The 14148-nt window shown below is 38.6% G+C and overlaps 1 protein-coding gene across 1 annotated transcript in view; it reads left to right on the forward strand.

Moving 5' to 3' along the window:
- The window catches only part of ZNF407 (zinc finger protein 407), a 317688-nt gene that overhangs the window by 207027 nt on the left and 96513 nt on the right, over positions 1–14148 (forward strand). The window contains exon 8 of the mRNA XM_010008819.1: positions 11333–11511. Coding sequence (XP_010007121.1) covers positions 11333–11511 — 179 coding nt within the window. The remainder of the gene's footprint in view (positions 1–11332; positions 11512–14148) is intronic.

Below are 14148 nucleotides of genomic sequence, written 5' to 3' on the forward strand. Positions count from 1 at the left end.
GCATAGCGCTACTGTCAAAATCTAGCCACATCACCTGCAGTTTCTCACTGAGCAGGACAATGTCCTTGTAGGAATAAAAGCTAAGTTTTGCTTGCTCCCTACTCTTGAAACCAGTTTTTCTGGGGTGAATGATGACTGTGAAGTAAGCTCAAAGTACAGAGCCAAGTGCTGCATTTACTTATATTTGTGCAGACAATGGCATTATGAGGACATAATCTAAAGAGAATGATGTTTCTCCAATATATACTTTCGAGGCAGATTTTAGATCGGGTAATCAATCATACTTCTATCTAAAGAAGTGAATTTGACTTTCAGAACCTAAGATGGTTTTGCAGTATTGACAGCCAGGAAGAATATATTTTAATTTGCAGACTGAACAAATTTCCATGACATCATGGAAACACAATAAATGTCTGACCTCATAATGACATTTTTCAGACTTCAGCTACGCTTCTTGTAGACTTTGAGCCCAGAAAAAGCCTTAACCTCAGCTAGTCTGACCTTCTACATAAAACAAACTGCACAGTTTTTTTCCAGTTTGCTCTGTGCAGAGCATCTTGCACTTGACTAAATTTTATCATCTAGAAAGACATTCAGGTTTTATCTGCAAACATCCAAAGTTGGAGAACCCACTTCCCTTGTGTGAACAGTTAATTGCTGTAAGTGCTGCAGAAACTGCTTTATTTCTCATTTGAATTTGGCTGCAACTTGTAGTTACTGGTTTTGGTTTTGTTGCAGTTTTCCTCTAAGTTAATGTGCCCCTTAATCACACATTTGTTCCCTGTTAACTCACTCATGCCTCAAGCTCAAATGTAATAGTTGAAACAAGAGGGTTTTGTTTTTTATTTAAGTGGGGCTTTTTGTGGGGGTTCCCCTTAACTTGTATTCCTATTTTCAAGAATTTTTTGGCTGTTGTTTCCTTTTTAACATGTAGGCGGTAGTATAGGAAATAGATACTGTAGAATTAGTTTCTCCAGTGACATAAAAAGAACATTACATCCTTACATTTGCTTACTACTTCCTTGCTTATGCATCTAGAGATATCACGGGACCTTTCTGCTTATCACATCATACTGGAAGCTCACAGTAAACCACTGGTCCACTAGTCCCAAAATAATTTCCAGTATGACAGCTTTTCACAGCCTTCTCACATTCTCTAAGTTACCTGCACACGTTGTGCAAAGGTGGGAGACCAAACGTGTAGTTGTATGTGTACATGTTTTAATTGGACAGGCCTAGTTTGTGAAACTGCTCTGTATGACTGCACTGGCATTGTTGTTAATCACACTACCAATTACAGTTTCAGCTGCAAATTTTATTAGCAGGGATTTTATATATTTATATATACTTCTGGCTTCACAAAAATGAATCTTTCAGACAATTAATGCTTATTCTACTGATAAATTGGAACATTTAAAATGAGGAAGAAATTGACCATCTCTTTTTGCATGGGGGATTGGGGCTGGGATAGGGCAAGAGGAGGCCATGTATTAGCATTAAAAAAAAAGAAAACTACTTTGAGCAAGGATCATACAGACCACAGTGCCCTCGGTATGAATCCAGGCTGCAAAGCAACAGGATCTGCCCTCTAGGGAGCTGTGTTGTCACTAAAATGGCTGAAGGAACTGACACAAAGGCCAGTTGGAAGAACTGCCATCTGCATCTGAGATTGACAGGCAGGCTTTAGGGTCTGTTGCTATCATTTCTGACTCCAGCAACATTAGGAGTCCAGTTTCATCTCATGCAATCTATAGACTCCATACCCTTTCTTAGGCTCTGTCTGGGCTTTTATTTGTAAAAATATTTTGTGGGTTCCTGAGAGTATACAAACAGGCTCTAAAGAATTGTTCAGCTACTTTATATAGTCATTAAAAAAATACAAAAGGGGAAAAAATGATATTGAAAGGAAAATATGCCTTCAAATAAATTCATCCTAGCTTTTTTTTTTAAAAAAAGATGCTTTCCGTGGCCTCATTTCAGCAAGGTATTTGGTCATGTACATAAATCTAAGATTGTGAGTCATTCTTTTGAAGTCAATGGGGCTGCGTGTACTTCAACTGCACAAGTGTGTAAGTACCTTGCTAAATCAGGGCCTATGATACTTAAAGCCTGGTCTCCATCCTTATACCACTGCAGAGATGCTGTTTCTCAGACCAACTTCTCTTTTATGCCATCTGCTCCAACAAGAAAGGAAAGGGGGAGGGAGGAAGCCCATGAACAATGGAGTGATTATTCTCAGTTACTGTGAAATAGATGAACTCCACCTGCTATTTCTGCCACTTAAACCTTGGCTGACACAGTGCAGCAGTGCACCATGTACAGCAGACTTCTGCATCCTTCATGCACTGCAGGCAGGCAGATCCAGAGGGCCCTTGAGCCAGGCTATTTCAGAGCCCACTCTGCCTGAAGCACAGCAGAAGCCACGAGTCCTAGCAAGTGTTATTGAGAGTTTTCAGGAGCAGCTCAGTCCTATGATTTTTTTTTTCTATTTTTTTCTTCTCCACTCAGTAAGAGACAGCATGGCTGGCTCCAAGGAGCTACTTGAGCAGGCTCAGACACTGAGCAGTCCAGCTCTGCACAGCACCTCCAGAGGCAGTGGGAACCACAGCTCAGGTTGAGAGCTGAGGCACGTCTCCTTGCCTTTCTGCAGCCTTTCCACCTGCTCCTACCAAGTCTAGTAGTTTGGATGTAATTTGCAGGTTTCCATCTAAAAGTTTCTTCTTTATTTCTTTCACTCCTGTAGAATTAATTGAAGCACTTAAGCCAGGGAGTCATTACTTCCTTGGAATCAGAGATATCTTTTTTCTTCAAAAATGAGGTTTTCTTTATGTTATGAAGTGTGTTGTGAACTAAGCTTTTTTTCTTTTTTCTTTTCTTTGAGAAAAATATTCTGACTGAAAATTCATTAGTAGATGTAGAAGCCAGCACTAGTTTTATGTATTGGTTGTGTTTTACTGTGCAGGGCTGTAACTGGCTTCACAGTTTCCTCAGAAGTAAGCAAGGCTAGAACACATCATTTCTTATTTCCCTTCAGAATCTCCAATTAGTCTGAATTTGCCTTTAAAAGTATGCATGTTGGGTATTGTGATCAACTCTTTGTAGCATATGTAATGATCAATTATCTGAAATTGGGAATTTTTATTCCAATGCAATGTAAATATAGCAGTAGATCTGTGGCCAGATTACAATTTGGCCATGCTAGTCTGCTGAATGAAACAGAGACACAAGCAGTAATTATCAATCTTCCATCACTTTCAGTGCTGACGCACAAGTTTTTGCTGCTTCCCTACAGGGCTCTGCTACTTTTTAGCAGCCAGCATTGGACATCTGTCACACATACTGTATGTCATAACAAATAGATCATTACAGAAAAAAATGCAAAGCTATAAATGTAGAAAAGCAGAAAACATTACGATTATTATCCCTGGGTGTTACTATAATACTGTCAGAATAAATCCCAAGTACATTTTTATTATTTTCTTTGTAAAGCTGACTGCATCATAAAATCTCATTAAAACATGTAAATGTAGCTTTCTCTCTTTTATGGGCTACCTTGTATTTTCTGAGTGGCAATACATGCAATACATGGCAGTACATGCGAAACGTGGCAATACATGTGGCCACCAGATTGCAGGGCATGCATTTTATGACACTGTGTAATTCAGTCATCTTAGCTTATGGTTGAAAAGCATCAGCTGTGGGCAACTGTTCACTGCAGAAGCAGCTATAGTAGTAAAGATGTTGCTGGCCCCCAGCAGTTCATTGCTACTGTCCACCAGAGGTCTTTATAAACAGCACAGAGAAGTTTGCCAGCAGTGACATGGGCAGAACTGAACAGGCACTGACTGCATTGTAGTTGGCCTCCTGAGTTCCCATGGAACCGTATTCTGATAATTCTGGCAATAGGATCCTAAGTCACTTGGTAGTTGTTATCAGTTGCAGAGCACTAGCACTTGTATTTATGTGATTGCTCCCCAGCCATTTAAAACCTAAATAAAAGGTAGGACTTTTGCTTTTAAAAGAAAAGGACACATAAATAGTAACCCAGGTGCATGCTATTAGTAAGAAGACTGAGAAAATGTGCCACATTTCTCATATATATACACACTTATATATATGTTATATATGCATGTTAATGTATAATAATAATTACAGTTTTAGAATGTTAGTTTCAACACATTTATTATTATTTATTATTATCTAATCATATAATTATTAATATTCTTGTTTATATTAAAAATAATTATTTCCTGTGCAATATTCTATTGACCTGTTGGTTTGTTTGTCTGGGTTTTTGCTCAGTAGAAGGTGGGCAGAGTGACTGTCATTGTGAAGGTTTTGTTTGAATAAGCCTGTTCCTATAATGTAATTACTACAGATTGGGATTTTTGTTTCTTTCCTGTCAAGCAAATATTGCCCATTAGGTTGTTTACCATTGCTCTACTGCATGGTAGTTTCCATACCCTTTAATGCAAGTAAGAAATAAAGGAAGTCTAGAAGGCTTGTATTTTGGGAAGCAGCAATGCTGAAAAAACCTGAAAGGTCCCTGCATATACATGAGAGAACAGGAGCTCTCAGTGCTTTGAGGAGTATCAAGGAACTCCCAGAACTCCTGGCTGGAATGCGAGAATGCTGAGCATTGGGAAAGTCACAGCATCCATGTGAGCAGCACTGACGTGAAATGCCCTTTAGTACTCAAAGTTTAAAGCAATGTTTACAATTGAAAATAATTTAGGAAGAACCTGATGATTTCCCAAAATTAAAGGAGCTGGGTCTCTAGCTCATCCACTAGAGATCCAGATGGCAGACGATTTGTCAGCTGATCAAGATGTGTTGGGAATGTGACACTATCTGTTAGCTGGATGCATGAGTATAAGAAATATGACAGTTTTTTAAAGTAAGAATGATTAACTATAGAGTAATTCGCCTATTATTACAATGGATTCCCTGTTGCTTTCCATTGGTTTTCAATGTATCTCTGAAAATCATATTTTAGTACCAAAAAGAGTTAGGGTTTGAGCAAACTTGGCAAACTTTTTCTTAACTGTACTATCCATGAGCTCAAGCTAAATGTTTCATATGATTTTGTGTTTCTAACAATCTATGGCTTTTTGTGTGTGTGTGTTAAATTATTGTAATTTTTATGTGAAGCAGTTTTCCAAGTTTGGTGGCATTTTCTGCAAAAGACACACCTGCAAATTTTGGTGAATAACTGAAGTTAAGAATCTACAATGATACATATTGGTTTCATGAGAAGTTTGCTTTGTTTCATCATGACTGCTGTTATTTTCAGAAGGTGGTATCTGGGGACTTTGTTACTTTTCAGTCAAAATCCTGCTATTTCTGTGTACTTGCAGGTAACATAGCAGGGTATAAACAGTGCAGAAGAACTTCAGAGTGCTCTCCACAGGAGTGTGAACTTGATTCATACTGACTAACAGGGAAAAATAGAAAACTTTTCACTTGGTCAGCTATATCACTGTGTTTGTTTTTGTGTTGTAAATTGTGACATCTGTGGAGCTGCCATAAATCCTTTAGGTTATATGCATTTTTTTTGCAGAAAGGAGATGTTTGTACCTAATATCCTGGAGAAAACCTTTTGGACAAGGTTTATTTTGCGCAAATAAGAGCCCTACAAGGTGCTATTTTTATTTTTTTTTTAAATTAGTGGGCTAGATAATTACCATTTTGCCTGATTTGCACCTCCGAAACCTTCCATTTCCATGTCTTGCAGTAAGCATCTTTCTGAAAATGTCAGGCACTGCATAATGGAAGAGTATTCTAATTTCACTTCCCTATTAGTAAAACATCTTAGTAAAAATAGGTTGCTTCCTGCTATATTTCATTTAGCTGTTGAATACAATGCTAATGTGCTACCATGTGCAAAACCCTTAGAAAATATAAAAGCGTTCATGTTTTGCATGGGCAAATTTAGAATTAACAGAAGATGTTTTATGAATTTCTCTTAACTCATGATTTTTATCCAAAATGCCACATAACAGATAAGGACAGTAAAAAGCTCTGGTATAGGGCAGCCACAGCTCTGCAGTTACCTACTGAATTGGCCTGTTTACATGAGTTGCTCAAACCAGTGCTGCTGTCTGGGAGGGGGCAGAGCACGGCCCTCTGCATCCAGCCGTGTGGCTGAGGTTGAGCCCTCTGCCTGGGGAAGGGCTGCCCAAAGCCCTGCCTTCTTACAGCATCACTGCACGCTGGTGGAACTGGCTGGCTGAGCTCTGCAAGATGGGAGAGAAGGAAGAGATGATGGGGGAATAATAACCACAGCCAGCACTTACTGTGGAGACCTTGAAGCTGACCATTCTGGCACAAACTTGCTCCAAGGCACATTGTTTCTCCTGAGTCTCCCTGCTGCTTCCCTCCTCTGCTGATACAAAGTGCTTATCTGTGCTGTGCTGTCCAGAACCCCAGAGTTCTGCTGTTTTCCATGGGGTAAACTTAATTGTGGTGAGGAATCTGGTCAGTGGCACACTTGCTCATGAATGCAACTGGCAAAATGTCTGCTTTGGAGGCAGCGTTACACTGCTTCTAGGGGCTAGAGGAACCATAGAATTTTCTGGCTTAGTGAAGAAAGCAGTTATGAGAACTTCTGCTTTGTGTACTAGGAGCATGTATTTTGCCACTGTCCTGTAGACCAGGCACTCTGTTTCTTGCTCTTAGCACAACACAGCTTTTTGGTAATAGAACAGATTATATATAAGAATAGCAGAGAGACAATAGGAGAAAGAAAACAAAGTAAACAAAGGCCACAGCCTGTCCCACTGACAAAACGTCTGGGCATTTTATGCTACTCCTAACCTTCCACTTTATTCCACTCTCCTAGCAAAGCAGATCAGTGCTGCTATGAAGCAGATGAGGGCGCAGAGGGTTGTGGCATGCAGCATTGGGCTTCCTTGTCACTCTGTGGATGATGCCAGTGCAAGCACAGTCATCACTGAAAACTTGAATAAACAGTTTTGTTCTCATCCTTTGAATAGTAATGTTTGCTTTAGGCCCCATTGTGGAGAAACTTTGAGCCTTAATGTGGTAGGTGCCACTGGAGATGTCCACTGGAGGCTATTGTTCATTGTTATAATACCTACCTGGCTTTTTTTTTTTTTTTTTTTTTTGCTATGGTATGCTGTTTCTATCTAGCTAGTTATCAGTATTGTGAGATTTGCTTACATAAATGACAATGACATCAAAAGTAACTTTTTTTTTTTTTTTTTTATATGATTACTATAGATTGCTGTGATGCAACCAAAAGTGCAATACAGAACTAATGTGCTTGTTAGGGTGCAACCTTTATTTGTTTTTACCTTAACATATTTTCTTAATATCTATCTGCACAGAAGTTTGTTCTTTGTTTTGCTAGATAGCTTTTATTTGTGTTTGTGCAAACTTGTGTACTTGCGTACTTGTGCAAATGTAGCCATCCAGTTAAGATAATATAGTGTGAAGAAAGTAATTCTTCTATACTGAAATGCAGAAGTCTCTTACTCTGGTCATCAGATCCACCAGTCTGCTCTGTTTAGCACCTTCTGTTGCCTGGCCTGGTGCCGATGCAGTGTCCTTGACCTGCCTTTCAAAAATGACATCAAAAGTAATTTTTTTTTTTTTTTTTTTGATATATTGTTCATGTGGAACATCTCGGTGGCCCAGGGTGTGATGATCAGTGGCATGCAGTCTGTTGGAGGCCCCTAACTAGTGGTGTACTCAAGAGGTCAATATTGTGTTCGGTCCTTTTCAACATGTTTGGTAATGATCTGAATTATGGGGCAAAGTCTATCCTCAGTAAGTTTGCATACGACACAAGACTGGTAGGGGTGGCTCTTCCACCAGGTGGTCATACTACCATCCACAGGGCCCTCAAAGGCTGGAGAAATGGGCTGACAGGAACCTCATTAAGTTCAACAAGGGGAAGCAGGAAGTCCTGCACTTGGGAAGGAACAATCCCAGGCACCAGTGTATTCTGAGGGCTGACAAGCTGAGAAGCAGCTTATGTTCCTGGTAGACACCAAGTTGAGCTTGGGCCACCAACATGCCTTTCTGACAGAGAAGGTTAAATGTATCTTGGGCTGCATTAGGAGAAGTGCTGCCAGCAAGTCAAGGGAGCTGATCCTTCTCCACTGCTTAGCACTGGTGAGTCCACACTTGCAGTGCTATGTCCAGTTCTCATAGTACAAGAGAAGCTTGGACATACTTGAGAAAGTCCAGCAAAGGAGCACTAAGATAATGAAGGAAATGGAGCATCTCTCTCAAGTAAGGAAAGGCTGAAAGAGCTGGGGCTGTTCAGCCTAGAGAAGAGAAAACTCGATGGGGGGCAGGATCCATCTGCCTGTATAAATACCCGAAGGGAGGGTGTCAAGAAGATGGATCCAGGCTCATTTCAGTAGTGTCCAGTGACAGAAACACAGGCAATGGGCACAAACTGAAACACAGGACATTCCCTCAGAACTTCAGGGGACACTTTAACACTGTGAGGATGACAAGGCACTGGCATAGCTTTCCCTGGGGGAGGCTGTGAAGTCTCTTTCCTTGGAGATATTCAGAAGCCACCTGGATGTGGTCCTAGGCATTTGGTTCTAGGTGACCCTGCTTGAGCAGAGGGGTTGGACGAGATGACCTCTAGAGATCCCTTCCAACCTCAACCATTCTGTGATTCTGTGACTAAAGTGCAAGAAATTGACAAGAAATTTCCAGTTTATGATATCTGAATATGCAGCAAACTTTAATTTATTAAGAGCAGGAAAGACAGGTAACCGGTTGGTAGAAATAGACTTCCAATGGCAACATGAAATGTGCAGTTAGAACAGCAATGTGAACACACTGCTGTGCGATGAACATTAGAGCTAAAAGTTCTTTTTTATCTTCAGCCAAAAGACATTTTCCTTTTGTGTTTAGAAGTAGCTGCATTTCTCAGCAAAAACTTGCCATCCAGCTCCTTTACATCACCACATTGTCCTTTACAGAAATGTGGGAGCTCTCTCAGATATATGCAGTGAAAAGTAGGCCTACGCCCTTCCCAATATATCAGTCTTTGATGGAGGATGTCATACAGGCTTTTTGCATGGGAATCTTGGACTGAGCTTTTCAACTCCTTGCATTTCTTGTTCATCTGCAACATGCTTTAGGAACACGTCCTATCACCTTTTTAACCATGTATAGCACAGACAGGACACTAAAAACTCTCTACAGGCCTTCCACTTCCCTTTAATAGAACTGTTGTGGGGTTTGCATCAAGTCTCTAACCTCTCTTCATGTCTGATAAGAAGACTCACTGCAAGATATGAAAACTAAAAATTTCTTTTGTGCTTTTCTGCATCAGCATTGAATACAAACCCATAGACTATAGCTTTAAACTAATTAAGTCTCTCTAATAAGTGTCCTTCCTGTTATTGCAAAGCATGGAAAAATTGCCAGAAATATAGCCATTTGATTTTCAGAATGGAAAGTGGATCATGAGGATGAAAGCATGCTTCCATTAAGGAATGGTAATAGTAATTTAACATAGAAGCCTCAGGTTTAGCCTTCCTGGAACACAGACTAGCCTCTTAAAACCTGCATTTATTTGTTTGTGGCTGTAATTCAGAGTGGAAATTAAACAAAACAACCCCTCCCCCCCCCAAAAAAAAAAAAAAACCTAACAAAAAAACCAGAAAGACTTTACTCAGTTTATTTTGGGCTACACTCTATGTTTCAGAACAAAGTTTCTAAACTCCTTGAAGTGAAATTTATAACACAAAGCATGTTAAATGATTAACTATCATCACTATTGCGACATTGTAATATTTTGGCTAGATGTTTATCATGGCATAGCTTTAATAAAAATACAGTTGTGTTCAACATCACAGACGTCTCTGTTTAGTCATATGTGATGAAGTGATGCGAGTACACACATACACAAAGTTTTGGTGGTTTTTTTTGTGTCAGGCTCCCAATAGCACATTTCCACAGTACTTAGGAGAAGAATCCTAATAAAACAAACAGTCAAAGCACACTGAATAATTAAAAAATATATATACACATTAAGTACATTTCTGTCATGTCATATTTAAAGGTACTACATGGCTTCAAAAGTGCTTGGATTTCCCAATTGTTACCTTCCTGGTTTATGCTATGATTGCAATTGCTGCGTTGCAATGTAATAAAAGGGGCCTTTTGTAATGCCTTGTGATCTCATATTCCTCATTTCTGATTAAGCTTTTCTGGCCTTGTAACATGGAAAAATATATCTTTTTTAATTTTTTATGTCCCATGATGAATATATCCATATGATGGCATGTTTAGTCACAGATTTCTATTGATGACTGAATAAATGAGACTTTGGAATTGCTCTGTTTAGAATGGTTGAAGCAAATTCACAAATCAAAAGAGATGGAACTGGCCTTTTATGGCTTGAACAATTTGGGTTTCCTTCACAACTCTTACATAGGTTTCCACAGATCCTTTATGTATTTCACAGAAGTATTTCAAAGTAAAAAAGTTTTGTATCTTTTCTTACAGTGTGAGAGATGAGCTAAAAGGACACAGATATTTTATTTTGAATTTATGTGCTCTGCTTTAATCCCTTGCCCTTTAAGTATAACCCATGACAGAAGGTTGCCAGATTCTCTTGCTTTCATTGCAGCGTACACTATCCCTTTTTTTTTTAAATTTATTTTAACAAAATTCACGTTTCATTTTAACAACATTTATGAACATTGTAATTTTTCAGGGCTGAATCCTGCAAGATACTGAGGACCAATATTTCCTATATTTTTCAGTGAACATAAGTGTCTTCTCTGACATTCTCAGGAGCCTGATCATTATACTGGTATCTAGCAGATGGACATGACAGAGGGTGAGCTTTGGCAGCACCGTAAGGCAGATATCAGCTTTACTATAACCATCTCCAAGGGAGAGACAAGCACTCCAACAGAACTTCAAGCTGCTGCTTCCAGTTTATTTTAAGGGTCCTTTTTTTAGGTGCCTGTTTCTGTGGTATGTCTAACAGTGAAAGGCAAACAATCAGCTGCTCAAAATACTAGTTATCTTCTTTGAATATTTGTGAAGTATTTTGTATTTACATAGTTCACTTGAGTGTTTGTACTTTTTCTGTTAAACTGAATTACTGTTCTTAGTTTATCAACATTTAAAAGCTTTGGGAGCCTTCATGCAAAGGACAGCATTTATACAAAACCTGAGAGGGTGCAAAAATTGGGCAGAGAATGAAAAATGAGTAATGATTACTAATTTTCTGTTGTAACACTAGGTTTTATTTGAACGACTAATAGGGAATAAATTGCTATATAACTTCTTTCTCTTTTTTTTTTTTTCTTTCATCACTTTTTAGGTCTAACTGTGCTGAAAATATCCGTAAACACATCTTACATACAGGAAAGCATGAAGGAGTAAAAATGTATAACTGTCCTAAGTGTGACTACGGAACCAATATCCCTGTGGAGTTTCGTAACCACTTGAAAGAGCTACACCCAGACATAGAAAATCCTGATCTGGCGTACCTGCATGCTGGTAAGGTCATGCTTCCAGTTGCTTACAAATGTTTCTCTTTTCTATATGACTATGGTTAAATTATTGCAATAAGAAAGCTGTCTGTTAAGTTATTATCCTTTATTCTGAAGAACATTTTAGAATGGGCTTGGCCCTCTTCAAGTCTCACAAACGGTGAAGGTTATGCATTTAGCGCTGAAATCTATTCATGTTTCAGAAGCAAAGCTGGCAGTCCAATACGTAAGCATTAGAAGTTCATGCTATTTATTGAGATGCCTCATTTTGAAATCTAGTTGAACTTTTCTAGAGATCTATTTTTTAAGATTTGTGAGAAGTCCCTCTGCCCACCCTACTCCCCCAAGAAGAGAAAACCAACATTCCTTAGGAAATACAGTGGCTAATGAATGTGCTGCTTTAAAAATTCTCAGATTTCTTTACCAAAAAAAAAGCGGACGTTGTTCAACATTACAAGACAGAACAGCAAAGATCAGTCAGTAAGTTACATGTATGTTTTGAGGCTTTAGGTTAGAGAGCACATACACAGCAGTCACTGGAGGAATGCAAAACAAAAGCATTTCTTTGGAAACAGGCATTAAAAGAGAAAAAGTTGAGATGTTTCCTGTTTAGGAAACATCCTGACATCCTAATTTATTTTTTTTTATTAATTTTTTTTTAGAGATTCTACAAGTTAGAATAGAAGGCAGAAGTTTAATGGGAGCACCAAGTTAGGAGAAAAATACGAGTTCAATGGCAAGGGTCTAAGAGAAATGATACAAAATTAGGCTGGAGCTTAAATGAAATGTGATCTTAACTCGGGAGAGGCAGATAACTTAGACATCACTGGGCGGGAAGACAAGTCAGAGCAGTGGGAAAAAAAGAACAGATGGCAAGAAGAAAGAGTTGAGGAATCCAGAGGAGAAAAAAGCTTTGTGGGCCAAATTATTCCTAAGATGCAAATTAATCTTCCATAGAAGTATTGCTGTTAGTACTGCTGTGTCAGATTTGAATCTTCTTCTGTAAGGAATTGATCTTGTAATTTTGAGATCCTCATACCTGCAAAAACCCATGACCTAGAGAGTTTTCATTCAGCTCTGTGCAGTGTGTACACTTGAGTTATTTTAAAACCTCTCAGTCTTCTCAAAATGACTGCTTGCTTTCCTGACTAGAGGCAGTGTATTATTTGTACCATATATTTCTATTTGCCAAGTATTCCACTTCATTTTGGAACCAATCATCATGTCATGTCAGCATATGGTGGATAATATCTGGATGTGCAAACAAAATGCCAGTTGGCAGAATACCAATTTCAAAATAGGTCAGGAAACTGATCACATTTCTCCATAGTTCTCACTAAAGTGAGTGAATATTCAACTCAGAGCTTAAATCCAGACAGTGTTGGATTTTTGCTACAATAACCCCACTTAATATGAAATATTAAAATGTCTTTCACTAGACAGATACACAGACATAACACAGATAGCTGTAACAGTGGTAGAATCACTAACATTTTTCCAGAATTACAAAATTTGTGTATGCTTTCTCTACTGTAAGTAGTGTAAGTTCAAGACTATAGCTAGGTAAATTAATTACTCATTGCATCATGCAAGTTAAAACTACTAATTTTGCATGTCATGGCAACATAGCACAACTGTCATCTATGTGTTGTAGACAATATCGATTTTCTATACATTGATTCTTGTACTGCAGAAGCTGCCTTAATCTAAGCAGGGTACTGTACAGACATATTAGCAGTAGCAAGAACTGGTTCTTGCCTAATTATTTCCAGGCTAGCCTCGAATTGGTATACAACAAAAGTGTGTTGAAATATTGTTTGCGTAATCCTACCACTGAAAGAATGATACTGTATTTTCCTTTCAGGAAGAAATGCTATTAAAATTGGGACCCAGGTGATATTTACACATTCACATCAGAGTTAAAGGAGTTTTCATGTTTTCTTTTCAATCCATTCTGACTGCTAGACATCTGAGAGTCAAAAGTTTTAGCAGAGATTTTTAAAAGGAATGAGGGGATAACTCCTGTGCCCTGGCTAACATACCTTATAAAAATAAGATTTGTTTTCTGTCTACTTCACAGCTGCTGGTTACTTATTGGTCATTGGCCACACACACAGAGAATCCACAACATGACACAGAACCCTTTAGGATGAAAGGAGTATGAAAGTGTCACACAATATAGATTTTAATTTTTTCTGACTTAAACACAGTTGTCTGTCTTTTATGTTCCAATACTGCTTTGTAACATTAAAGGCAGCCTCCTAGCTTCTTTAAGCAGAACAGAAATAGAGTAAGTTTCATCACTGGCAAAGAGACAGATGCCAACTCCAGCCACTTTGCAGAACCAGTCAGAAACTCCTTCACACAACCCTTCAACAATGGAGCTGTGGGGTAGCTTTCGGATGTGTCTGGGAGTGAAAGTCGAGTCTGTTTCTCATTGGTGAAATTAAGGTTATCAGTTGGATTTCTAATTCAAAGTTAATGCTCTTTATAATATCATGTTCTAATACTAATTTCTGTTTAGCTTTATTTGGCAATTAATATAGTGCTTCATGGGTGAATGGCAGTAAGAAGCTTAAAGAAGCTCCATATCTAAAGGAGAGGTTGTGAAGTGTGGAAGGCAGAACAATTTAGCATCTACATG

Source organism: Chaetura pelagica, unplaced genomic scaffold (genome assembly GCF_000747805.2).
Source record: "Chaetura pelagica isolate M959 unplaced genomic scaffold, ChaPel_1.0 scaffold312, whole genome shotgun sequence".
Classification (NCBI taxonomy): domain Eukaryota; kingdom Metazoa; phylum Chordata; class Aves; order Apodiformes; family Apodidae; genus Chaetura; species Chaetura pelagica.